Genomic DNA, 26,706 nt, shown 5'->3' on the forward strand with positions numbered 1-26,706 from the left:
GTTCGTCTAAAATTTGTCTTTCACAGCTTTCGTCATAAATGTATCGCTTTCAACAGTCTCAATTTGTGAAACAGAAACTGATGTAATGCCAAGTGATCAACCGGACATGGCGAGTTATGCTAACTAACTGCATATCATCACTGTCTGACTCGCCAGAGAGCTCCGTGAAGTCCACGAAGGGAAACCCTGCTTCATGGGATTGTTGCCGATTTTGTTTCATTCCAAGCAAGAATGAAATGAATTCATCAACTGAACATTGTCTTTTAATGTCAGTACTCGTCTCTGTCATTAGAGGGGAGGGCGCCATTACCTCGTGTGTGGTGCTGTCATAATTGAAAAGTGCACCCCCCAAAAATCAGGTTTTATTTGAAACTGATCGCGACTCATCGCCAGTTGCACTCTTTTACTTACCTGAGGCTCCTCTTGAGACACCCTTTGTGTACACCGCATGTGATCGAGCAAATACCGATAGTTTGGTCATCGTGGGGTGGCTGGTTTAAATACGATAATTAGAGCTAATTATGAGCAGTTGGGACCTCGTGTACACCGAATACAATTGACTGTAACAATTAGGGTGGTGCATCATCGAGGGGCCGGTTTATACAGGATAATTAAAGTTAATTGATAGCAGTTGGGACTGTGTAAGCCAGCCGATATACAGAATACGCAGTATCCGGAGTACAGGGAATTATTAATAAAGGATTTGTTAAAGAAATGTTAGGGACTATATTTTGTGGCCGGAATTGACAGAGCACCGGAGTACTCAGAGGCCAGTTTGGACAAATTATACTGTACATGTATTTTCAAAACATGGAAATAAGAAATATGCATGTTTTACTTGCAAATTATAGATTTCTGTCATTAACTAACACAGGTTTACTACAATTAAAAGTACTGTAAAATTAATAATATTTTGAGGTAACAAACTTGATTTTATTCCTTGAGGTTTTAACAGAGATCAGGTGAATCAAACCAGGGGTAGACTTGTTCTGGAGAGACATGAATGCCTCCACTGGCAACAAAATACTTGATCTGCTGATTCGCATGATATATCCAAATTTTCAATTCAAAACATCCATATACATGACTGGGATAACGAGCAGAAACTGTGAATTGTTTGAAATTTTCTAGGTCAAAGGGACATAAATCTGTTAAATTGTTTTTCAACATGAACTTGACCTGTGTATTACTACAATGTACCTATATCCTGAACATCAATTAAAAATGTCCACGTATGTCTGAGATAATGTGCAGAAACTACATGTATAATTTGTTTGAAATTTTCGGAGTCCAGGGGCCACAACTCTGTCAAAAAAAATCAATCAGAACAAATAACAAGAGGATCATGGTCCAAATCACTCACATGAATCAACTTAGCAATTAGGATAATTAATTTTCTTTTATGATAACTTTAAGGCATTCATTTTACTGATTCAAATATATTTTGTACATAGACATTGTACATGTGTATTGGTAAAACAATTGATGAGATACGTTGACTTCCTAAAGACCACAAAGCCAGGGACTAACACATTTTTATTTTGTATGAGTTACAACAAAATAAACCACATGAACACAAAGTATATGTATGTGCTTTTCTATTTTATCAAATTATCAGTGAAATATTTGTTATGTGGAAAACCAGAAATCTACTGTCGGCCAGCCGCACTTCTTTTACCTCCCGTGGGACACAATGCCGATATTTTCACATAACTCATTAAAATGCATGACCTTATGTGACCTATATGTATCAAGGACCAATGGGAATCACAGTAAGTATTCCTGGAACTCTAAAAGCATACTTGATTCTGATAAAATCCGGCTGAATTGAATTAAGCTGGGTATACCCAGCGACGCGCTAAGAATCAAGTGACCCGGCTACAGAACAGTAATGAAATGTTGACCTTTTATTGTGTAAACATTATTTGGCATAGAAATGACCAACACATTTACAAATCATGATTATTTCAACAGTGTACCTGGATTTTAAAAAAAGACATTATATCTTCGAATAAGCTATTTTCTATACTACTGTCTTCAAGGATGACAGCTTGAAGCCACCTTTGCCTATCAAAATTTTCCGGCTCAATTGCCTTACCCTATGGGATACGTGCACAAATCCAGCTCACAGTCAAATGTGTTTCTGGTCATCGCTGGTTAACCCGAGTATGCCGGATTCTTCCAATCAAGTATGCTGTAAGCATCAGCAGTAATTGCGTCGCCCATGGAAATGTGTGTGTTTTATTGTGCCACTATAAAAGATTGGGGTTACAGGCTCTGACGCCAAAAGCTTCACTTGAACAGTACAGCTATGCTCTAGAGTGACTAAACTTTCACCCAAGAGATGCATCATTTGTGTGCAGCCTTTGTACAAATATATTAAATTGGGTATGCAAACACAATGAGTCAATGGTCAAAAGTGGACCAGATGAAGTAGGAGATAGATTAGTTGTTAGGTGTGTTTATATTTTGAATAACATTAATTTCTAAACAAACTAACAAAGAAGTTGTAAAGCATCTCACTGAAATCTTCATAACTTGTCCTACTTAAACGTAGTCAAAATCTTCACCTCGATAGCCATGTTTTTCTATGCTCCCGAACATTGCAAATAGAGGGCTTTTTCATTGGTTGAATATCGCAATAAGGAATGGTAATGCGACCAATCGCATAAAGAAGACGAGACACACCTTCCAGCGAAAATATCATTGTTGTGTCCCATGGGAGGTAAAAGAAGTGCAACCGACCATGAGTTTTCAAAGATGGTGGAAAACATGAAAGTGGCATTGATCAGAGTGCAGATTTTTAAACCCATTTCAAAAAACTCCAATTAAAGATTTTGTGGGGTTTTGTGGACTTTGACTTTAAATAATATACAGTAAAATATCTCTATCTCGAAGTCCGACAGACCTCGAAAAAACTTCGAGATATCCGGGGGTTCGAGATATCCAAAATCAATCTTGAATATTTGTTTTATTTGAAGGAGGATATTTGATGCATAGTATGAGATTTGCATTATAAACAACAACCCGTTGCTGTTTCTTACAGTTTAATGCAAGTTGATAAATTGATATAGCAGAATTTCAAAGACAAATATTTCGGGGTTTTTTTTAATGTATATAAATATCCCATTGAATTCACAATGTGTTTAAAAATTAAGATGATCGTGCTTACTTTAAGTTTACTACTGTCTAGGCTCGACTGGGATGTACATGTAGCTGTTGTGTTGTAATGAAGGAACCTATCATGTAAAAACAAAATTGGGAGGTAGAAAACCTGAATATTAAGTTTTGTAAACATCTACTGGGTGCCGGTAAAAGAAGTACTAATATTGCAATAATCTCTGAATTGGGTAGATATCCTATGTTCTGCTCTATAATCCAAAGTATTTTACTATATTGGCATAGACTTGAGAATTGCCCAGAATCATCCCTGTTATACAGTGCTTATACAGAGAATATCAATCTGAATTCATATAATATAAATTGTTGGTACAAAAACGTTAATTATTTTAAGGAAAAAATGGGCATTTTGGTACCCAATTGTAAAAATCTCAAATTCTCATTTTTCAAAAAACAAATGAAGAATCAGGTACGGAAACAATTTTTACTTTACTGGTCAAAACGACGTGAAGAGGGTCAGAAATCAGGAAAACTCACAACATATTTTTCGTATAAAGAAAACTTTACTATGGAAAGTTATATATTTTTAGAATACCTAGAATTAAGAAAAACTCTATGTAGATTTCGAATTAGTGCACATGACCTTCGAATTGAACGAGGAAGATATGAATTTACAAAATCCAATTCTGGACAGAAGTTTTCTTTAGAAAGAAACAAAAGAATATGTGAATTATGTAACCTTAATTGTGTTGAAGATGAATTTCATTTCCTTACTGATTGTCCATTCTATGTTGAAGAGAGAAATGTGTTTTTTAATGGTATATACAAGCTCAACAAAAATTTTATTTATCTAACAAATAAGGACAAATTTACTTGGTTGATGATTAATGAAGACAAACCAGTAATTGTCAAATTGAGTGAATATTTAGTGCAAACTTTCAGAAAAAGAAGTGATGCTTTAAAATTGCAAAAATCATAATAGTTTATTATTCATACGGTAAGCAGAGCGGAAAATTGACTGCAATTTGAGATAAACCAGGTGAATTTAGGGCATGGGACCTTGAAAATACTTCGACATAAGCGGGGTATTCGAGATTTCCGTGTTCGAAATATCAGAAGTTTTTTAAATCATTTATATAGGGAAACCGACCGGGACCAGCGGTCGACTTCGACTCAAGTGGGGTATTCGAGATAAACCATATTCGAGATACAGATATTTTACTGTATATACAGTATGTACGAATGTTTGATTCCTACAAGTCTGTCATTTTATGTGTAAGTTCCTCACCTTAGCATGATCTCTGGAGATTCCAGCAGTTTCTGCTGTCTTACTGTGTAGGTCTGTTCTGTCACTCTTGTTTCCTTGAAGTGTCATCCATCCAAATGGGGTAGAACCTATAACAAAAGTTACATGCATATTGTTAGCATACTTTTTCATACGACACAACCTTCACAATATTTCCTGTAATCTACTTAGGAATCAGTACCGTGTATCCTGTGTTTGGAGTCCCCTATGATGGCAGCAATCCAGAGTTCCTGGGAGTCCACATCAGCCCCTACAAAGTGGTAACCTGGGGGTGACTGGATCATCGACTTCATCTCACTTCCTACACGGTCAGTCTGTAACATCATGCCATTAAGACTACATTTTGTACTGCCATTAAAACTACATTTTCACCCCTTCACTACACACTGTATAGCAGGTTTATTCCACGGGTCTAAAATTTGGCGATTTGCTGGCTCAAAGGTATGGTGATAATTTTAGCAGAATAAATTTTGGGGGACAGAGAAGAGTTGTTTCTCTTTCAAATATTAAAGTCACAATTGGAGGCATATTTGTCCGGTGAAATTTTGGCGGAAAGCTATCTAACCACTAAAATAATCCAAAATCATAACACTGCGGAAAAAAACGCTATACGGTATATTGTTACACAAGAATTGTTACCATTATATTTTGCATGACAAATCGTAACCTCCATGGTGATTGTGTATATTCACTTATGTACTTACGTAGGCATTGCTGGCTGTCATCCATGTTTTTTCTACAGCTCGCCTAGTGATGGTTCCAGCTGGTACGACTCTGGGTACAATGGCTCCATACAATCCGTCCACATTGTAGCTCAGATCACTGATGAAATACGATAATTTTCGTTTTGTTAAAAACATATGTCTCCCCAAATTGAAAGTGATCCAAAATACAACCTCCTCCCTTTCATGTACATGGTATGGAGGAGAAAGCATGAGCAGGAACTTTGTGCATTGTGGAAAAAGATGGAGATAAGATTCAACATTGATGTGACCAATGTCATTGTCATTGTTGTGCATGATACAAAAATAATTACTGTTATGCTGACCAGTAGAAAAGTGAACATACCCTTGTGTATGAAAAAAAGGAGTTAAAAAACACTTTTAAATTACTCTTCTCTTTGAACTTTGTAAATTGTAGGAAAATATTAGATCCCCGGGTCAGACTAATATGAACATCATTAAATGATTATGAAATATTGTACAAAGTTTCAAGGCTCAGGTGACCTAGAAATATATAAAACATTATTCCAAAGAACCTTATTTTTATGTCAAGTTAACCTCAAGAATTCACTAGAAAAAAGTTCTTCCAACAAAGAGTGATTTTATGACATTCAGTATTCTTTCAGATAAAGTACAACATCATGATTATCATATTTGCCTCCAGGAATCAATGTTCTGTTTGTGTGTACCTTGTCACAGCATCTGGTAAGTCTTCTTTTCCCCATTCTACAGCCATCTGTCCCCTGCAAGTTATCAGAAACTATCATAATTGTGGTACAAACCTCTAAATTAATGGTCAATAAATACATGTCACAGGATGAAATAATTCATATTTAACATACTAATATAATTTCATTACGTTACTCATCTCATCGTAAGTCGTTTCATTTCATTCATATTCAGCGGCATGAACGCTGATTGGCAGAGAGAGGAGTGTGAAAGGTCAGTTTGGTTTGTGTGTGGTTGTGAGTATCTTGTGAGTTGTTTTACTGGTTTAGGTGCTATATAAGCAAGATGCACGCCAATTCCAAAAGACTAACCCAACAACACTCCTACCCAGACTGAGTGACTATATTATTTATGTACATCATCATATCAAAGAAACTAAGTTTTATTACAGTTTCTATTCTTCCGAGTTTACGGCAAGAGTTTGAATTTACTCTATTGGTAAATATTTATCTATTACACTAATTTATAAATATTTTGAAATCATTATTTTAATATAACTAAAAGTGTGAATGATAGAGTGAGAGAGAACTTAATTATTTTACATATTTTTGAGATCATCCTCCAGAATTAGGATATACTAAAGAATTTTCAGAACCCGAACCACAAGTGTGTCTTCATTAAAATACATGACGGTTACACATGTACAAGTATAACCATATCCGATGAAGAAATTAAGCTAAAACAAGAGATGTTTGTAAAACACATATGCCCCCCATGGTGCAAAATTGAAAAGGGTTATACATACACATCATTTAATTGATAGTAGTATCATCAATTCAAAATATTGAGCAGGCAATATCTTCCTATGTCAAGAGTGAATTGACCATGTGACCTAAAAATCAATAGGGGTCATCTACTCCTTATGCTGTGCCAGTGTACCAAGTTTGGTGTCAATCAAGCAAATAATTCTTAAAATATAGGAGATAGCATATTACTATGTCCAGTTCAACAATTGACTTTTGACCTCAAAATCAATATGGGTCATCTTCTCCTGAAGATGTACCAGTGTACTAAGTTTGATGTCTGTTAAGCAAAAGGGTTATCAAGATATTGAGTGGACAGTATATTACTATGTTCAGTTTGACCTTTAACCATGTGACCTCAAAATCAATAGGAGTCATCTCCTCCTGAATATACACCACTGTACTAAGTTTGATGTCTGTCAAGCAAAGGGTTCTCAAGATATTGAGCGGACAGTATATTCCAATATCCAGGTTGACCCTTGACCTTTGACCATGTGACTTCAAAATCAATAGGGGTCATCTTCTCCTGAATACGTACCAGTGTACCAAGTTTGATGTCTGTCAAGCAAAGGGTTCTCAAGATATTGAGCAGACAGTATATTCCTATGTCCAGTTTGACCCTTGACCTTTGACCACGTGACCTCAAAATCAATAGGGGTCATTTTCTTCTGAAGATGTACTGGTGTGCCAAGTTTGATGTCTGTCAAGCAAATGGTTCTCTAGACATTGAATGGTCAGTATATTCCTATGCCCAGTTTGACCCTTGACCTTTGACCATATGACCTCAAAATCGATAGGGGTCATCTACTCCTTAGGATGTACCAGTGTGCTAAGTTTGATGATTTTCAAGCAAAGGGTTCTCAAGATATTGAGCGGACATTATATTCCTATGTTCAGAGTAGATTGACCCTTGACCTTTGACCTTTTGACCTGAAAAACACTAGGGGTCCTCTTCTACTCATAACCAACCCACATATGAAATATCAGCGGACAACACATGGTCTACAGACCGACCGACAAACTGACCGACCGACAGTTGCAAAACAATATGCCCCCTCTTTTTCAAAGGGGGGCATAAATATACATGTACATGTATGTAAATGTCTGTTAAATTCAAATCAAACTGCAAACACAGTATATGGGATATATGAGGCAACCATTCATGTCACATGATCAATGGATCCACAGTATATTGTCTGCATTTTTTGGAGAACTTGAACTCACATAATATGTCAACACCATAAAGAGAATAACAAGAGGCCCAAGGGCCTAGAATTGCTCTTCTGATAAATTGTACAACCCCACCATTTCTATTCTTAGCCTCTTAGTATTCTAAATCTTTAGTTAAATCCTAAGAATTAAAAAAAGTAGGTCAATGTGACCTACTTTTTGGTTTACACATTTTGAGAACCCAAGAAATATCAACTGACAAAGTTTGATGATTTTAAGCCAATTAGTATCTGAATATTGAAATATAGCTGTCAAATTCCAATCGTAGGTCATAGTGACCTACTTTTTGGTCAGCGAACTCCGAACATGCAAGACCCATCAACTGACAAAGTTTGATGACTGTAGGTCAAATAGTATCTGAAATATATAAATATAGCCGTCAAATTCCAAAAGTAGATCATGGTGACCTACTTTTTCATCAACACCCTTCAAACATGCAAGACCCAACAACTGACAAAGTTTGATGACTGTAGGTCAAATAGTATCTGAATTATATAAATATAGCCGTCCAATTCCAAAAGTAGGTCAAGGTGACCTACTTTTTGGTCAACACCCTTTGAACATGCAAGACGCATCAACTGACAAAGTTTGATGACTGTAGGTCAAATAGTATCTGAAATATATAAATATAGGTGTCCAATTCAAAAAGTAGGTCAAGTTGACCTACTTTTTGGTCGAAACCCTTCGAACATGCAAGACCCATCAACTGACAAAGTTTGATGACTGTAGGTCAAATAGTATTTGAAATATATAAATATAGCCGTCAAATTCCAAAAGTAGGTCAAGGTGACCTACTTTTTGGTCGACACACTCCATTGACTCAAGATGCATCAACTGTCAAAGTTTGATGATTGTAGGTCAATTAGTGACTGAAATATATAAATATAACTGTCAAATGCCAAAAGTAGGTCACAGTGACCTACTTTTTGGTCGATACACTCCGAAGACTCAAGATGCATCAACTGACAAAGTTTGATGATTGTAGGTCAAATAGTGTCTGAAATATAGTAATTTAGCTGTCAAATTCCAAAAGTAGGTCACGGTGACCTACTTTTTGGTCGACACAAACCGAAGACTGAAGACGCATCAATTGACAAAGTTTGATGATCCTAGGTTTTACAGTGCCCAAAATATGCATCTAAAATTGAAAATGTGAAATTTGAATATCTGCAAAATTCAAAAAGTAGGTCACTGTGACCTACTTTTTTATAAATATGTTTCAAGGCCTCAAGATGCATCAACTTACAAGATTTGATGATTCTAAACCTCTCGGTATTTGAAATAACAACTTAAAATATATCTATAAATGATAAGCCATAAAATTCAGAAAGTAGGTCACGGTGACCTATTTTTCAGTTGACGCATTTCAAGGTCCCATGATCCACCAACTGACAAGTTTTGATGATCATAGGCTTCAAAGTGTCTAAGATATGCATCAAAATTAATTTTAAAATAAATACCTGCAAAATTCAAAAAGTAGGTCACCATGACCTACTTTTGAGACAACTTGACACAAGGTCCTAAGATGCATCAACTGTCAAAATTTGATGATCCTAGTCCTTATAATGACTAAAATATCTAAGATTTAAGGAATTTAAAATTTTTTTAAATTTAGGTCAACTTTGAAGTGACCTTGAGACCACGCCCTTTGCCCCAGGGTAATGCCTTGAACAATTTTTAATCTACAACATATCCTCATGCTTATGTGTAAGTTTGGTGATAATCTGCCCTGTGGTTCTTGAGAAGAAGATTTTTTAGCAACCACTACTTTTGTTTGTATTTTCCTGATTATCTCCCCTTGTTAAAGGGTCACATCCCTCTATTTAGTATGTATGAAAGCCCTTGGGCCAATGATACCCTGTAACAAATTTGAAAAAAATTGGCCAAGGGGTTCTTGAGTTATAGCCCTTTTTCTAGAAAGTTTACGCACACCGCACAAATGGCCATAGCATTAGCTCTTTGAGCCTTTGGCTCAGAAGAGCTAAAAATCAGACATTTAACAGAACAATGAAGCTAGTAAATTTTCCAGCACAAACAGATAAACTGCTCATGTGAACAACCACATGCACCAAAGTACATTATCATTATTGCAGTGTTTGCAAAAATAAACAGTACTTACGAGATTCTGTCTTTGTTGTTTTTCCAGTAGGAGCACATCTTGGTCAGTTTCAGTACAGTCTCCGCTGTCATTAAAAGAGATTTAAGTACCCCTGTCTCAATCAATGGCAAGAAGTCTTTTGACAAGGGGTTACCCACATTGCTTCCCTTGCCATCCTTAAAATAAAAAACACTGTATTAATACAGACAATAACCTGGTTACACAGCTTCATCAACTTCAAATTCTACGATTTTTTGAAGACTTTGCAAGTTAGATTTTATTTAAGGTCTTCCAAACTTAATTCAAAACAGAAAGTTAGTTAATGAATTCTACTCAGTAATGTACATGTATAATACATTATATAAGCATGCCGGATTAATTCAAACAAATATTTCAGCAAAGATTGGTCAGAAAATGCTGAAATTCAAGCATTTTCCACTGACAATGCATCTCATGACTCTCCAACACCTTTCCCAAGATCTGTAAGAACCTTGAAAATTTCTCAAAATGCTGCCTTCATGTTGCTTACAACACTCTACATATACATGTACATCATGGAACTATAGCCAAGAGTTTCATAGTTTTTCTCTACAGAAAAATTCAATTTACTGCATCATTTAAAATAATTTAAAAGTTGTGTAAGACGCCGACCTTGTGAGGCAACTTTTGGAACCAGCAGCCAGGAATCCCAATATCATACTTAGTTTCCTTCACCTGTCCAATACAGTTTGAAATGAAACTTTCATGGGGAACAAAATCAAAATCAGCTATCACAATGTGGAGAAGTTTATACAGACCATATGGCAGTGTTTCAACTCACTTCTAGGATATGATCCTTTTTCTTGGCCTGCTTTTTTATGCCAGCCTCATCCAAATGTTTAGCTCTCTCCATCCACTCCATGTCGTCCTTGGCAGAGTTCAACATTCTCTCGATCTCTTTGTCAGACATGGGGACCAGCAAGTCCTCCGACACAGCTTCATTACACATCTTGAACAGGTTTCTGTGTTGCAAATAAAAGTCACATACAGAGCTCTGTACAATATCCATAAAACTGAGCTACAGGCTAAAAACAAATTGGAGGACATATTGCTCAATAAGGATTAAAAGACATATTGCCCTGTGGTCCAATACTCTTGAATTGCAAGAAATCCAGGTACACTATTGACCACACTACTAGTATTATGCCTATTCATTACCTCAACATAGACCTGGACCAAACCAACAGCTGTCCAAAGACAATACACAAGGCAAGGCACTTAAAACTCAGACACTTGAGTTTAATGAAAGAAAAAGTGAGCAAGCTCACATACCCCATTACTGCAAGAATAGGACAGACGGGTTCCACATTCTAAGATCACAAGCGGCATAACTCCCAGATTGATTGATTGATTGAATATTGCTCAACATCCCTCTCGAGAATATTTCACTCATATGGAGACGTCACCTTTGCCAGTGAAGGACTGTAAAATTTAGGCCTAAGCTCAGTGCTTAAGGCCTTTGAGCAGGGAGGCATCTTTATCGTGCCACACTTACTGTGACACGGAGCCTCGGTTTTTGCGGTCTCATCTGAAGGACTGCCTCATTTTGTCTCATCCGAAGGACAGCCCCATTTTGTCGCCTCTTACAACAAGTAAAGGGTACTGAGGACCTATTTTAACCCAGATCCCCATGGGACTATAACTACCAGAAAAATTATTGAATCAGAATTTCCTTAAAATATGGACATCTACACAGTGTGTCCTTATTAACTACAAAGTTTCACGAAATTCTCTTGAGTGGTCTAGAAGAGTTGCGCTAACAAGAACAGACATATGGGCTCAAAATTCTAAGCTCAAAAGGGGCATAACTCCCAGAAAAATTATTGAATCAGAATTTCCTGGGAATATGCACATCTGCAGTGTGTCCTTATTAACTACAAAGTTTCACAAATTTCTGTTACGCGGTCTCAGAGGAGTTGCAATGACAAGAAAGGGACTAACAGTCTAAAGCATTATACCCTCCACAACTTCATTGCGTGGGGTATAATAACTACATGTATAACTATGAGTGAATGTCTGAACCATTGCAGCCGCAATGACGAGTCATAGCAGTGATCAAACAAACCACACGTTAATTACTTGATAGGGAATTTAGACATCTCCCCTTCTGCCATGGCTAGTTTCTGTCTGTCTGAGGCTGCCTTGTGTTTGTCGGGGATTAAAAATCCCCATCCATACTGGTCAGCATAGTGTAGAGGATAACCTTTGTATGTCATTCTCAGGAGTTTGGGGGTGATACGACGAGAGGTAGAGATCAGGGAGGGCCCAGGTTTCCAGTCTTTATCCGTCTTCCTGGGACACAGTTCTCTATACCAACTGTAAATATGGAACATGTACTTATGAATATATTTCTTGTAAGATATATCAAGGCTGGTTTTGGAAACTTCATCAAAGTACAAAACAGCTTATCACTTACGCTGGGTACCCGATCATGTGACGGGCAGTCTTGGGGATTCTATCTTTTGTAGCTAAGATGTCTTCAAGCACTTGTTCTGGCATTTTTTCCTTGATGAAATATCAGTAAATCACTGTTAAATATACTGTACAGTACAATCTTCTTCAGTCTAACAAAATAGCACATCCTTCTCTTTACCTTGTTATTCTGACTAGGTTTCTTCTTTGGTTTGTTAAGTTTATACTGATTAACACTCCAATCTAAGTCCCACAACCAGAGGTCTCCTTCATATCTAGAGTAAATATGCATACATGTAGTGTGATCAACAATTACTAGGCACATCTTGTCAACTGTCACTTATTGAAAGAAGTAAAGTCTCATGTCAAATTAATCTCTAACCGAAGTTTTCTTCACGTTAAGCCTACACGAAGTTTTCTTCACGCTAAGCCTACACAAAGTTTTTTTTCACAATAAGCCTACAGAGCACACACCCAGAATGGGGAATACATTTGAACAACTGCATATCTAAATGCCATATTCTAACAACTTTAAAAAACTTGTGAATTTGATTTAATCCATATCTTATCATAATGATAAATCGTAACAGGATTGGATAAGTATAAGTCCTCTCCGTAAAACTTATGAATGACCTATTAATCTTTGAATCTGTATATCAAACTCCTACCATTCTTACAATACACAGTTCTGGCCTTAGCAGAACTTTATATTGTCAATCTCTGAGACCTCAACATTTGGTAATGGCCTTGTTTATGTTCTGAGAACCACAACAATTTCTTTACTAACAACCTTGACTGGTAGATCTATGCACCTCTTGACCAATCATCACAAGTTATACAAAGTACTGTGGGAATTACTGTTTCTTTGTAGTGAAACTACTCTAAACTGTTTAACTTAGAAAGCTGACAGTAACACTGATACCAGGTTATAGCAACACGTTGACTTTGTTAAGACATTTTATCATACATATATGACATTATCAGTCTGGTATTGAGAAATGAAGCATTATCTTACTTGTCATCATGTAGAAGTTCACAAGCTTCATTAGCTAACTTCTGCAGCAGTCGAGATAGCTCATTCTGAAGGTCATCATACACAGCATCTGATTGGTTGATGTATCTCTCCCAGTTTTGATTGATAGGTAAGTAGGCGGTCCCCATCTCTAACATTCCTGACAGTGTCACCGGGTTAGGAAATCTGCAGTAAGTATCATATGTGCTGTCAGTGACATACATGTATGTAAAATTCTGTAAATGTCTTAAGGTATCCCATCCATAAAACCCCAATTTTTTCCCAATAATTAACTGTTATGCAATACAAAACTTGGTATCAAATGAAAGATAATTTATATACACAGTGATTCACCAGAAGAATTTTCAAAATTGACAAGACATATCAGAAATATCTGTTAGAGAGATTAACATTAATCCCTATGAGAAAAACACATTTCTGACATATAAAGTCAATTAGAATATAATTTCCAAAGAAAGCTCATGGTGAAAAGATTCCTATTACCATGGTCTTTCCAAATATGTGAAGAAAAGTAAAGGTCTCCATACAAATTATGAAAATATTTAATTTTTTCTACATTTCTACAAGGGGAGATAACTCTGAAAAAAAATATAATTCACTATCAATAGATGTGGAATCATCAACTCTCTCTGCCATCTTTATCTTACTAAAAATCAGGCATTTTCTTGTCACAAAAGATTTAGTGCTACAGATATTGACTTTTTGTGAAAATAAATGCTTTTATGGAACGGATACCTTAACACAAGACAGATTACAAGGCTGCTTCCTTATTTACTAGGTACGTTATCCTTTCATTTTAATCATATGTGATGTTATGTCAAATACACACATACCTCTCAAGAAATTGTGGCCACACTTTTCTAAAAACATGAAGAGTTGCTTCCACGTCAGCAGCACAATATGAACACAGCTCCTGTTCAAATGACAGAATGCCAGTATGTCAGTGAAATGGGTGTACATTCAAGAAAGTTTGCAAGCATGAAACACTGCAGTTCTAGAAAATTATTATTTATATTTACATTCTACTTTCATTTCTGTTGGAATTCAAAGCTGTTAGAATGCACTATATCTATCAAAAACCATACGTGCATTGTTATTGTTCACAACTGCAATGCAGTCATGAAGAAATGGCTATAATTACAATTTGCAAAGATATCAAAGACTCAAACATCGGAAATGTAAATATAATATGGTTGACTTTTGTAATTTAGATTATAAGAAATTATATACAGTAATTGTACACCACACAATAACTGCTGAAGTGTCTGTTTATTGCGACTTACTTGGTACATCTCCCTGACGTCGGCCATGTCGCCTTTGACAAACACATCCCTGGTGGCTTTCTTTAGGGGTGCCCCTCCACAGTGGTGCTGGTAAACATCATTAAGGTTGTTCATCGTGCTTTCGCTCGTCCAGTAATTATCAACCTACAGAGCAATAACATTCTTTTTAAGGGTCATTGAGAAGTCGGCTAAAAGCTCACAGATCTATACAGATTTATGTCATATTTCTTCAATTAATCTTTATAGCCATTGAGTTCTCCTTCATCACTATGGAAGTTGGCAAACAACCCTGGAAAGAAGGCTAATAACGAAATAGTGATGGAAATCTACCTAGCCTTACACAATAGTTACTTAGCATTGTCTTACCATTTCTCTCTTCGATGATTTCATCTCCTGGTACTCTCGGACAATGTCTTACCATTTCCCTCCTGGATGACTTCATCTCCATGTACTCTCGGACAATGTCTTACCATTTCCCTCCTAGATGATTTCATCTCCAGGTACTCTCGGACAATGTCTTACCATTTCTCTCCTCGATGATTTCATCTCCAGGTACTCTCGGAAAATGTCTTACCATTTCCCTCCTGGATGATTTCATCTCCCGCTACTCTCGGACAATGTCTTACCATTTCCCTCCTGGATGATTTCATCTCCAGGTACTCTCGGACATCTTTCCTGTTGGTTTCCTTCTTGCTGGACTGGTAGAGAATTTGCTGGAAACTGGTCATTCCACACACCGCAATGTGAAGGGACATGGTGTCCAGAAATCGCACACAGGATTTCTTCAAAAGTTTGAGAATAACGTTGTTTTTTAAAACCTTTATAATACCATATAAGCAGAATTTTTAGCGAGGATTTAATTTTGGCATTATTGGCAAAGATGTAGAGATTGCTAAAATTGAATATCGCTAGTAACAATTCCTTCCGTAGCTAAAATTTCACTTATACAGTAAATGTTAATAATTATATACATGTCTATTTGTAACCAAATTTATCTCTTAAGAGAAAATTTGATAACATATGCAGTGGCGGATTAAAAGGGGGGCGCAGCTGCCCCCCCCCCCCCTCCCCCCCCCCCCCCCCACTTAAATTTTCAAATTTAAGGTAAATCAGGGTCTCTTGTTTAGAAAAATGTACTAAACGACAAAAGAAGCAATAATTTCTTCCACTCCCAGAAAAGTAAATGAAAAAATCTTTTGATTTCTTGAATTACTTTATTGGGAGAACTTGATTTTTTCCAAAAACCCTTAAAATTTGTGTCATTTTATTAATTTCACCTTAATAAAAAGATAGAAAATAGTACAAATGACTAAATAGGAGACATATTTCAAGCCCTATAAGATCCGTAAAATCCAGAAGCCTCCAGACCCCCCTGCATCATAAAGTTTTGCCCCCGGAAACACAAATCCTGGATCCGCCCCAGATATGTACACTCCTTGTGAATGAAATGTCTCCAAAGACACGTATTAAAACAACTGTTATGCACAAAAAACATTGATGATACCTAGAACTTTTAGTTTTACTACAGGATTATATATGACGATAAGGACTCTATTTTCCCACCTAAATTGCCTTTTGTGCTATTGTCTAAAAATTTAGTGCATTTTGTGCAAAACTTCCAATACAACTCAGTTATAATTCTCATCAAATGACTGCAAATATCATCAGAAATGAATCATGTGGAAATGTATTAAACATGACCTCCATCATGAAATATTAATAGATTTAGTCTCTCTCTAAAGCTTTAAACTTGTGAGTAGTATGGGGATCCAGAAAGGCTGTTTATCATGAATAGTTCTTTTAGTAAAATTGAGAAACTACCTTACTTCTGATGCTATATACTCCATATGACTGTAAATATTGGAGACAAACTACATTGCATGACGATGATGTGAAAGTGCATTGGACAACATCTCACTTTATGGGTGCTCAGAAAGGCTGTTATCATACAAAGTCATTCAAACACAATGTGGATCTATATTACATTTCTATTTGTCAATGACATTCTACCTTTATATTGTACTGCTCCTTGATAAATGATCTGTCAAAGCCCACGTTGTGACCAATCACAATCTTCTTTTGATTTCCTGCCAAATGAGAGCTGTGTTCCTTTGGAGAAGATTCCAGAGGAATCAGATCACTCATCCGAGGATTTTTAGTCCAGCGGAATTTATCCATCAGCACTGCCTCTGAGCACCAAGAATACCTGAAAATATACCAAAAGACATATAGATACATTCATTTTCTTGTGCTTTTTAACCATATGCCATTATCTAGTATATTCAGGACCCAGTTCATATTGAAGCTGACAACAGTTCTCAACAGCAACAGCTACAATCCAATGTTGAATACAGGACAGATGGAATGTATATACATGTATATATACAAGAATTCTATTTCACATCTAGTAAATAATCCATACAGCTTTGCATGGGTTTCAAGGTCAGCAAACCAATGAGCAAACATATAAACTCAGCATTTTCTTAAAGCAAATATTGCAGAATAAAAGAGACACACCAGTTAGTTGGTGAGAGGGCGGTTGCCAGGGTTGGATAATGTCCTTCTTTCACCAAGATTTCCACATCAAACACGAAGATATCTTCCCCGGGACACTCCACTGCAGTGGGTTTTCCTGTTTTAGCATCATACCTTGTCCAGCCTGCTTTCTGGGACCACTTCTAATGATTTTGAACATCCAAACAATAAACAAAATGTGGGAGATATTCATTAAATGTGAAAGACTTTGGCAAATCTAATATTATATCATTGTAATTAAATGTACCACGCATATCCATAAGTATGCCCCCTTTCATTATACAGGTATTTCTATTAAATCTTTTTTACATTGTACAGATACAACGTAACTATAATGCTTTAACAATTTATGTCATTACCGGTCAGCAAAACACAGAGATTGCTATAAAAAGCTCAAGACCTTTACCTAATCAGATATATACATATACATATATGTATCATCATTTTTTGAAGGGGGTGGGGGAGGGGCTTCATTGCAAGGCTTAATTTCACAACTTTCAGGCTTTTACATAGTTCTGGATTAAGTCCATGAACTGAATTATTGTTTATGGATTTACATCATTTTGGCATTATTTCAGCCATTTTACAGCAGTTGGGTAAGTTCAACTTCTTCTTAATCAACTTCTTACTTCATATTCAATACTACTATCAAACATAGTGGAGGGGAGGCAGTCACTCATTATAACTTTATTTGCATATGAAAATCACAGATAATCTCGGGTGGACAGACCCCCCCCCCCCCCCCCCCCCCCCCCCCCCCCCCCCCCCCCCCCCCTTCTGATTCTATGTGCCTGTTAATATATGTATACCAGTATCCATTCAAGCGCATGCATGTAAATGTTCGCCATCTTAACAACTCATTTTCATCAATGATAGTGCAGTGCTGAAAAATTACCTAGATGAGTAACACCCACCTTTGGTTTCTGTGGAATTGGTCCTGCCATTAACAGCTTTGTCAGTTGTATATATCCATTAATCTGTTCATTAGCAATGTTATAGAAGTGTTCTGTAACAGACTTTCCCTGAAGCTCTGGGAGATTTAAATTGACATCATTCAACACTGTAGTTTCTTTACCCCATAGACCATGCTTAGCAAGATTTTCCTTGATGTCTTTTAATTCTGTGACAGTCTCTCTCTCTGAAATTAACATGTTATGCATATAGTAAAGCTGCTATCTTGTTTTCAATGTCTCTAAAAAAAAAATCAAGTTAGAAAAGATATCTCTTCAAAATTGTTGCAATATTATTGGTTAAAGTAAAATATTTGCTAGTTTGCCCTTAAACTTCAATCCCTAAGAAAAAAATCTCAACTGTTCACATCTTTACAACACGTCTCTACCAATTTTACACATACTGTTGTAGGCATTTGTGTTGTAGTTTCCTCAATTTCAAGTAAACAATTTGTTTTTGCTATCTAATGTAAATAATATCACCAACAGTAAAATAGACTTTGTCAATCTATCTTTCCGATATTCTAATGTATTTCAGATTTGCAAATGAGCAAACATATTCATTTCCAACAGTGGTCTATGACTTCATAGTATATGTAGTACCAGATTGCATACCTGTACAGTCTGTGTTAGGAAAAACTTGTTTGTGCAGGTTCTCTGGCAGCAGTTGGATATTGATCTCATTCACCCTTGGTCTGGATGTGCTCTTTGTTGCTTTTGTTTTTGTCTGAAGTATGTTGACCATACAAAAATTATGACTTAGAGGGAAGACCCTTTTCTCCGAGAATCTTGCTAATAATCTCCGTCGATAACTCCATGTGTGGAAGCCAGGCCGGAAACTGTTTGTGCAAGCAGTCATCCTAAACTTCTGGAATCAGCTTTTGGCTATATGTTCTTTTTGAAAACTAAAACAAAAATATTTTTTAAAAAGCAAGGAAATTAAACAATAACGCTTTAAAAAGCTTTCTCATTTACATTCACCAATGTTTTGGCAGTAATAAACCTTAACTGCTTCATTGCTTTCATTCCTCAATATAGACACTGTAATGTAAATACGCAACTTCCGAGATATCAGCTCTTCTGTGATAGAGGTATGTTCAGTGTTCTGTTGGGCAACTCGAAAAATTGCGTATTGCCTTTCAACCAGCCTCAAAAGCCCATGCTTTTAATACCTCCGTTGCTTGCATCATGGGGACATAAAAACAACAAAAGGATGGGATCCATGCTTTCATACCCACATAATATAAACAATTTAGACATCTATTACTTGAGTATAGTTATAGCAAGGTGGAATTGCATACAGTACTGTAATTTAATCTAATATTTAGTGGTAACTTTGTGTGATACTGTGCCAGCATTTAATGTGGTTTATCTATACATGCGATATCTTATGTTTTTGCGCGAGTCTCACACTTTTCGAGCCAATCTCTCTGGCATAAGTTATGAATTCTCACGCTTTCCAAAGTTTAGAGTAAAACAAACGAAACCTGACTAACACTGTGTGTCTTAAAAATTGTGTTGTTTCGGATTAACTGAATTGAAGAGCAAGTAGCCATAAACATGTGCCTGTCATCCAAAGGCAGTCTGCTTACCCATCAATGTTATAGTCAACATAGTAAATATCATAATATCAAGAATACATGTAACAATTCATAGCATATTACATAAATATTTGCCTCTTTATTCAAAGCAACAACACATACCAATTTATTTGAACATGCTTTAAAAAAATTACAACAGTAAAATTATCCCCTTATGCATTTTAAATTCACATTTACAAGATAATAAATGCAATCCAAATTATCAAAAACAGACATACAATGAAATTATATTTTGTGTACGCAGTTTTGTTTGTGACCCGGTCCATATTTTGCATTGTGACTTTATCAGTTTCAGAGAACACTGAATACGGAATCTCAAAACCAGATTACACTCTGTGAATTCCACAGTGTAAAAAATCCAAACATTAATGGGTATATAATAAATCATTATACCTTACTTCAGGTTACAAAATAAAATCATCAGTTATAATAGATACATGTAACAATCTAATTAAAATCAGACTTCTTAGATCCGCGCCGTATACTCTGCGTAAGTAGATCTGACATAACCCGATTAGGGGTCATGTTCAGATTAACTTTATGTCAGCCAATCAGCGCGTCGGCTTTGAAATCGTCGGTGTTCACAATTCAAGGAAAGTGGCTGCGATTGTTTGGTTTGAAAGAAAACATATTGCAGCTAGATGCGATGTCACAATGCACCGTTGATGTCGACTGGCGTTATATTCCTCGCGTTATTTAAGTAAACCATCTTGAAAACTATTCAAATCGTACCCATCCCAATTTATACATAAATCGGAATTCACAATTAATTCAATTTGGGTGTATTTCATATCGTACGTTTTGTTGTTTGTATGAACGGAATAGATTAGGCATTATTGCGAAAATTTAAAATTCGTTATGCAAGAATATACAATTTTACAGTGTGGAATAAACTTCATGGGAGAGAGATTACAGCAATTTGTTTACGAATTGCCAGGAACCGCCTAAATAGCCATCATTGTCTGTATGGCGCAATCTGACTGGCTGATAGTTCTCATGAATATTCCAAGCGAAAGGTCATGCAGACATGACCCCCTATGGGGTTATGTCAGATCCTATTATAGCGATTGTGAGCGTATCCTAGGATCTGATTTTAATTTAGATTGATACATGTAACATAGGAAAATGAAATGATTCTAATCCAATAAAAATCAGATCATTGATCCTCTTCAGTAAATATAACCAGAGTGTAGATCAAAGATCTGATTTTAATCAGATTGAAATGATTCATGCAATGAACTTTCTGTTTCAAAAAAAAAAAAATGATTATCTTTGGTGTATAGAGATATACTGGCATGACAAGCTGTCGGTAATATTGATCATTAGGTTAAGTAAGACAATAGGGCCAAAGTGCCACAGGTGATTACCACTTCTGAAATTGCTTCACAATGTGTAGAGAAGTTTTGTAAAATTCTTGTTCTTTTGTCCACAGTAATAAGGTAATTTAAATGAATATGTGAGGTCAGAATTTGCCAGGTCCAGTCCAAAGACTATTACTACCTACGTATCTACTTATAGCTACCTAGGTATTTAAACCTACTCCAGGTAGCTATTTTTACCTACTTTTTCCTTTACTTGCACTTCGTGGCCAAATGTAGGAATGGCGCAATATGGTGTGTACCAAATTTCTTGATTCACTTTCACTGACAATGAATACCACAACAATATTGGACAAAAAAATGATTACTTTCAAATTTGCATCAATAACTGCACCCACTTCCATTTTCTAGGAGCTTAGGATCAAAGCTACATGATAAGAAGTCTAGAATGTTTTACAAATCTTTATTAATTTTAAAGTTAACATTCATGCCTTCTTACATTAAAAGTTTTTTGGGTCGATTTTTCATGCATTTCCTCTACATTTTCAACCCTCGTAAAGCATTCAAATTTACACTCCGAATTTTGTCGTGCACATGCACAACATGATACATAAAACGACCGACCTGTTTAAAAGATGTGCCATAATTATTATTTATTTATATCTTTAAAAACATGTAAAAGTAGCTACTTTACGTAGCTTTAAATACCTAGGTAGCTATTTTACGTGGAACCATACTTACAGTACCCGCAACGTTATTCTTGACATTCCTATTGTGCTCTATCGTGCGTGTATCCTATCGTATCGTGCGTGTATCCTATCCTATCGTGTATCAGGTTTTCCGTTTTCTATCGTGTTTTGCGTTTATCAGGTCTATCGTGTATCGTGTTTTGCGCGTATCAGGTTTTCCGTTTATCGTGAAAATCGTTTATCGTGTAGCTTCGGAAACTATCGGGATCGTATATAAAATTTAATGAAAAAGTACGATACATTTTCAACCCTCGTAAAGCATTCAAATTTACACTCCGAATTTTGTCGTGCACATGCACAACATGATACATAAAACGACCGACCTGTTTAAAAGATGTGCCATAATTATTATTTATTTATATCTTTAAAAACATGTAAAAGTAGCTACTTTACGTAGCTTTAAATACCTAGGTAGCTATTTTACGTGGAACCATACTTACAGTACCCGCAACGTTATTCTTGACATTCCTATTGTGCTCTATCGTGCGTGTATCCTATCGTATCGTGCGTGTATCCTATCCTATCGTGTATCAGGTTTTCCGTTTTCTATCGTGTTTTGCGTTTATCAGGTCTATCGTGTATCGTGTTTTGCGTGTATCAGGTTTTCCGTTTATCGTGAAAATCGTTTATCGTGTAGCTTCGGAAACTATCGGGATCGTATATAAAATTTAATGAAAAAGTACGATACTTTCCGAAACCTTTATTCGTTTTGTTAAAGAAGCTATTTTTAGGAATCGAGGAAAGACGGTATATTTGAAGGAGAACATAAAGTTGTCGATTTTAAGGCAGAAGAAGAGCTATTTGTCTGTCCAGAGAGAGAGTGAAAATTTATCACAATTTAATTCTAAGTAGTCTGGAAAGTAGGACAGTAAACCGAGCACAGTAAATCTGAAAGCTCCTTCTTCTGAAGTTCATAAACATTTGTTTGTCTAGAAACAGTTATTTGTAATTAACACTAACAGAAAAATAGGGAGTTCCAATTTGAAAGGAAAAATCAGTAAATTACATTGATTATCACATACATGTATATTTTAATAATGGTTCTTTTTCTTCCAATTTTTTTTTCCACGTGTATGCTACTTATATAGCAACTGCTGAACTTGTGCGCGTCCTTATATCTGATTTTGTGTATCACCCGTGTTTTGACAGCTAACATTCTCAGGGACATTGTATTTCACACATTTAGAAGATTAAGTTTTAAAAGGGTGCAAGGGTGTTGCATCCCCCAAAATTCTGCTCAACTGGGCACGATTCCGCTGTCATCGTTGTTTTTTTTTTTATACCTTGTACATGTACACATGTACCAATACTCGTACGTGTAGATACTGGAAATTTATGTTGGTTTTGATGATAATTTGAATTTTTTTTACACACTAAGCGTTTCAAAATTGCGAATTTAAAACAAGCCGGGTTTTGTTTATGTTTTTTAAACAGTTTATTTATGTTTTGTTAACAAAATATCAATTCAAATAAGTATGTTCCAATTACTTATGACTATCAATTATCAATCATAGTGTAAAAATATCTAACAGGTGTAGTGCGGTTGATTTTTTTTTAAAGCGGTCGTTATGAAAATAACTTGAGATGTTGAATGAGCCGTGAACTTAGAGCTTGATGTAAAATAACCCCCTCCTCGCTACACACACAATATTACTTGGTTTTATTTCATACTCAAGGTAATATACATTAGCATAAGAGAGCTACTGAAGCATGATATCACTACATTATATTACATTTAGTTAATTCCCTGTATAATCTATATATTAAACATTAGGTGACAATATAAGTTTTAGAATCATTGGCTGATAAAATTCATATAGATATCAAATAATGAATTCAATGCCGTATATATTTTATTATTATTTTTAAATTTTAGCTGTGATGGCATTAAAAAAAAAAAAACGTAAGACCGTGGATTAAAGAAATTATATGGTACAAAACCGATCAATGTTTTAAACAAATGTTACCGCGACGGGGACAGGTAGCTGATAGTCATCCCGCGATGAGAATGCGGTTTTCCTGAGTTACCTATAGATTACCGCGTTAGATTTTTTCCCATCGCGAGAACGCGGGAAACAAGAAATCCGCGTTGTCCGTAATGTAGGTATATAATGAACATTGAAATCCTTCAATATTATTATCAACATAATGTAATTATGATGTAGGTATCAAAATTTCGTTCCGTCTAAACCGTTTCTAAATTTACAACATTTCTATCAGGTTTTCCGTTTATCGTGAAGATCGTTTATCGTGTTTTGCGTTTATCAGGTCTATCGTGAAGATCGTTTATCAGGTTTTGCGTTTATCAGGTTTATCATGTATCCTATCGTATCGTGCGTGTATCCTATCGTATCGTGCGTGTATCCTATCGTATCGTGCGTGTATCCTATCGTATCGTGCGTGTATCCTATCGTATCGTGCGTGTATCCTATCCTATCGTGCGTGTATCCTATCCTATCGCGCGTGTATCGTGTTCTATCGCGCGTGTATCGTGTTCTATCGTTTATCGTTGCGGGTACTGTAATAACTACATAGGTAGAAACAGTCTTTGGACTGGACCTGTTTCAACACATCTTATATCTGTACCTGGCATTGTAACTAATCTGCTTTTAAAACTGTCAATATACTGTATAATCAAAGGCACCTGAATTTCTGTCAATAAGTCGCTCAATAAAGCCAAAGATCGAAAAATCCTACCCCCTCTATATATAAATATGTATTTATATATAGAGGGGGTAGGATTCTTCGATCTTTGGCTTTATTGAGCGACTTATTGACAGAAATTCAGGTGCCTGTGGTATAATATAGTGTATATGAATATCGTATTCTTGTTTTACATTGGATTCAATATTCAAAGTAAGCAAAATGAGTATTGCAATGCATGGAGAATTTGTCAAATTGCCATTATGGGGATTGTCGTGACACTAAAAAAAATATGACCCTTTGTCTTATTGAATTTACCAAATATGTGCTTACAACTTTCAGTGACTTTAAACTCAACTGTTCAACATTGAATTTTACCAAAAATTGAGATTCTCTTCGCCCTAACAACGAGCATCTTCATTTCAGCATTTTAAAGACCAAACAGCCTGAGAGTCAGAGTGCGATATAGTTTGTTCCCGCAAATTCTTGTAAACACAAACAAATAAATAGCATGTCGAACCCGATCTCAATTATAAATCGGCCAAGAAAAGTTTTTGACAAAGTCAGTGCAAAAATTTTTTTTTTTGTCAAAGTGCGTTGAAATAGATTCCCTTTGAAAATGTATGTACATAATACTTCATAGCTTGTTTTAGAAAGCTCTTATTGCCACAAACTTTAAAAAAAATTAATATATACATGTATTTAACTAGGAGGATTGGATTTTTCTTTGTTTGTTTTTTATTGATGGATGATTTTCTTTATTCTTAATTGATGATGGTACCACCTATACATTATGGTGTTTGCCTCTCTAGGGGTACTGATGAAGTTTACATTAAGTTGATAATATCACACGTGGACATATTGTCCAACTATGACAGTATATATATTTTTTACATCTATCATTCTTGTTAATGTCATCAATCTAAAATGAATAGCTGCATACAAATAATTGTATTAGGCCCAATTTCATTTTTACGAAAATCGCATGTCTATCGCAATAATTGAAATCATGACATTTCTAAAAATTTCATTTCTTTAGAATATACAATTCCTATTTTTAAATGTCTATAATAATATGTTGTAAAAATAACTTCGCCACGTGAACAAAGTTACATTGCCAGTTTTTTTTTTCTTTCTTTCTTTTATATATATATATATATATATATATATATATATATATATATATATATATATATCATTATCAAAGTTTAGACACACAAGGCTGAATGTACAGCTAGAACTAATAGGACTTTAGAGTTGACAATATTGTTACATTTCATTCCTGAAGGTCTTACATTTCCTGTCGCTATTAAAACATATAAGACACCATATGAAGGAAGACTGGAATGGGATTTACTAGTTCCAGATGTTGAAGACATGAAACCCAGTGACAGCGAAACTTCCAGTGGTACATGTACAGGAACTTCAGGATCTCATCAAAATCTGGAAAATTTTACCACTCCTTGTAAACTTATTCTCCATCTCAAAGACGAAGAAGGTGTTACACGTCTCATGTTAATTTCCCTAAAGGTGTTGCATGAAAGATCGATAGAATTAAGTTATTCAAATATATGATAAAACCAAATGGAACTTATGTCCTCATTCAAACATTTTTGAAAATAAGTTTAAACGACGTGTATTGTTAAAAATTAGCCAAATAATTCGAGTTTAATTCAAGCAATAAGCGATCGATTTATATGATTATTAGCGTTAAAATGGAGGGCTATCCCCCAATTTCAGAAAAACGGCCTCCGTGAAACAAACTAAATTTAGCATGAACATGCTTTGAAATTTTGTTTCACAAGGGCATTTTCTTGTAAATTTCAAAAAATCGAAACGACTTCACTGATATCATTTTCAACTTCACCTGTACGTCAATTTCCCTTAGTAAGGTATGGTCTACTGCGTAGTAGTTCAGTGGGTAAGGTCATCGACTTTTATATAGGTAGGCCTAATGATGTTTTTCCTTTGTAAAACGACCGGGTTCGAATCCCTCACGAACACAATTTTTATCATTTTACGTTTTCCATCTAGATTTTTTTCTTATCAATTTTAACTTTTACATTGTAAAAGATAAATCCGGTTGAAATATGGAAACACGCGATGCCACATACAAAGGGGAATTTGTTTTTAAAAAATCACGCCATAAGCAGATAAATGCATTAAGAAAAGAGCGATTACAGAACACCACTGT

The 26,706-nt window shown here is 35.6% G+C and overlaps 1 protein-coding gene across 1 annotated transcript in view; it reads right to left on the reverse strand.

Moving 5' to 3' along the window:
• LOC125650479 (DNA polymerase subunit gamma-1-like) overlaps nt 1–24,994 on the reverse strand; it is a 38,455-nt gene extending 13,461 nt beyond the window's left edge. The window contains exons 1-19 of the mRNA XM_048878829.2: nt 24,891–24,994; nt 18,816–19,105; nt 18,165–18,388; nt 17,233–17,393; nt 16,726–16,921; nt 15,342–15,497; nt 14,716–14,859; nt 14,266–14,345; nt 13,415–13,597; nt 12,581–12,674; nt 12,404–12,492; nt 12,067–12,303; nt 10,769–10,949; nt 10,600–10,662; nt 9,970–10,124; nt 5,838–5,891; nt 5,131–5,248; nt 4,608–4,740; nt 4,409–4,515 (exon numbers count right to left, since the gene is read on the reverse strand). Of these exons, the coding sequence (XP_048734786.1) occupies nt 4,409–4,515; nt 4,608–4,740; nt 5,131–5,248; nt 5,838–5,891; nt 9,970–10,124; nt 10,600–10,662; nt 10,769–10,949; nt 12,067–12,303; nt 12,404–12,492; nt 12,581–12,674; nt 13,415–13,597; nt 14,266–14,345; nt 14,716–14,859; nt 15,342–15,497; nt 16,726–16,921; nt 17,233–17,393; nt 18,165–18,388; nt 18,816–19,059 (2,619 nt within the window). The 5' untranslated portion in view covers nt 19,060–19,105; nt 24,891–24,994. The remainder of the gene's footprint in view (nt 1–4,408; nt 4,516–4,607; nt 4,741–5,130; nt 5,249–5,837; nt 5,892–9,969; nt 10,125–10,599; nt 10,663–10,768; nt 10,950–12,066; nt 12,304–12,403; nt 12,493–12,580; nt 12,675–13,414; nt 13,598–14,265; nt 14,346–14,715; nt 14,860–15,341; nt 15,498–16,725; nt 16,922–17,232; nt 17,394–18,164; nt 18,389–18,815; nt 19,106–24,890) is intronic.
• Nucleotides 24,995–26,706: the final 1,712 nt, after the last annotated feature.

The sequence above is a fragment of the Ostrea edulis genome, chromosome 5 (genome assembly GCF_947568905.1).
Source record: "Ostrea edulis chromosome 5, xbOstEdul1.1, whole genome shotgun sequence".
NCBI lineage: Eukaryota > Metazoa > Mollusca > Bivalvia > Ostreida > Ostreidae > Ostrea > Ostrea edulis.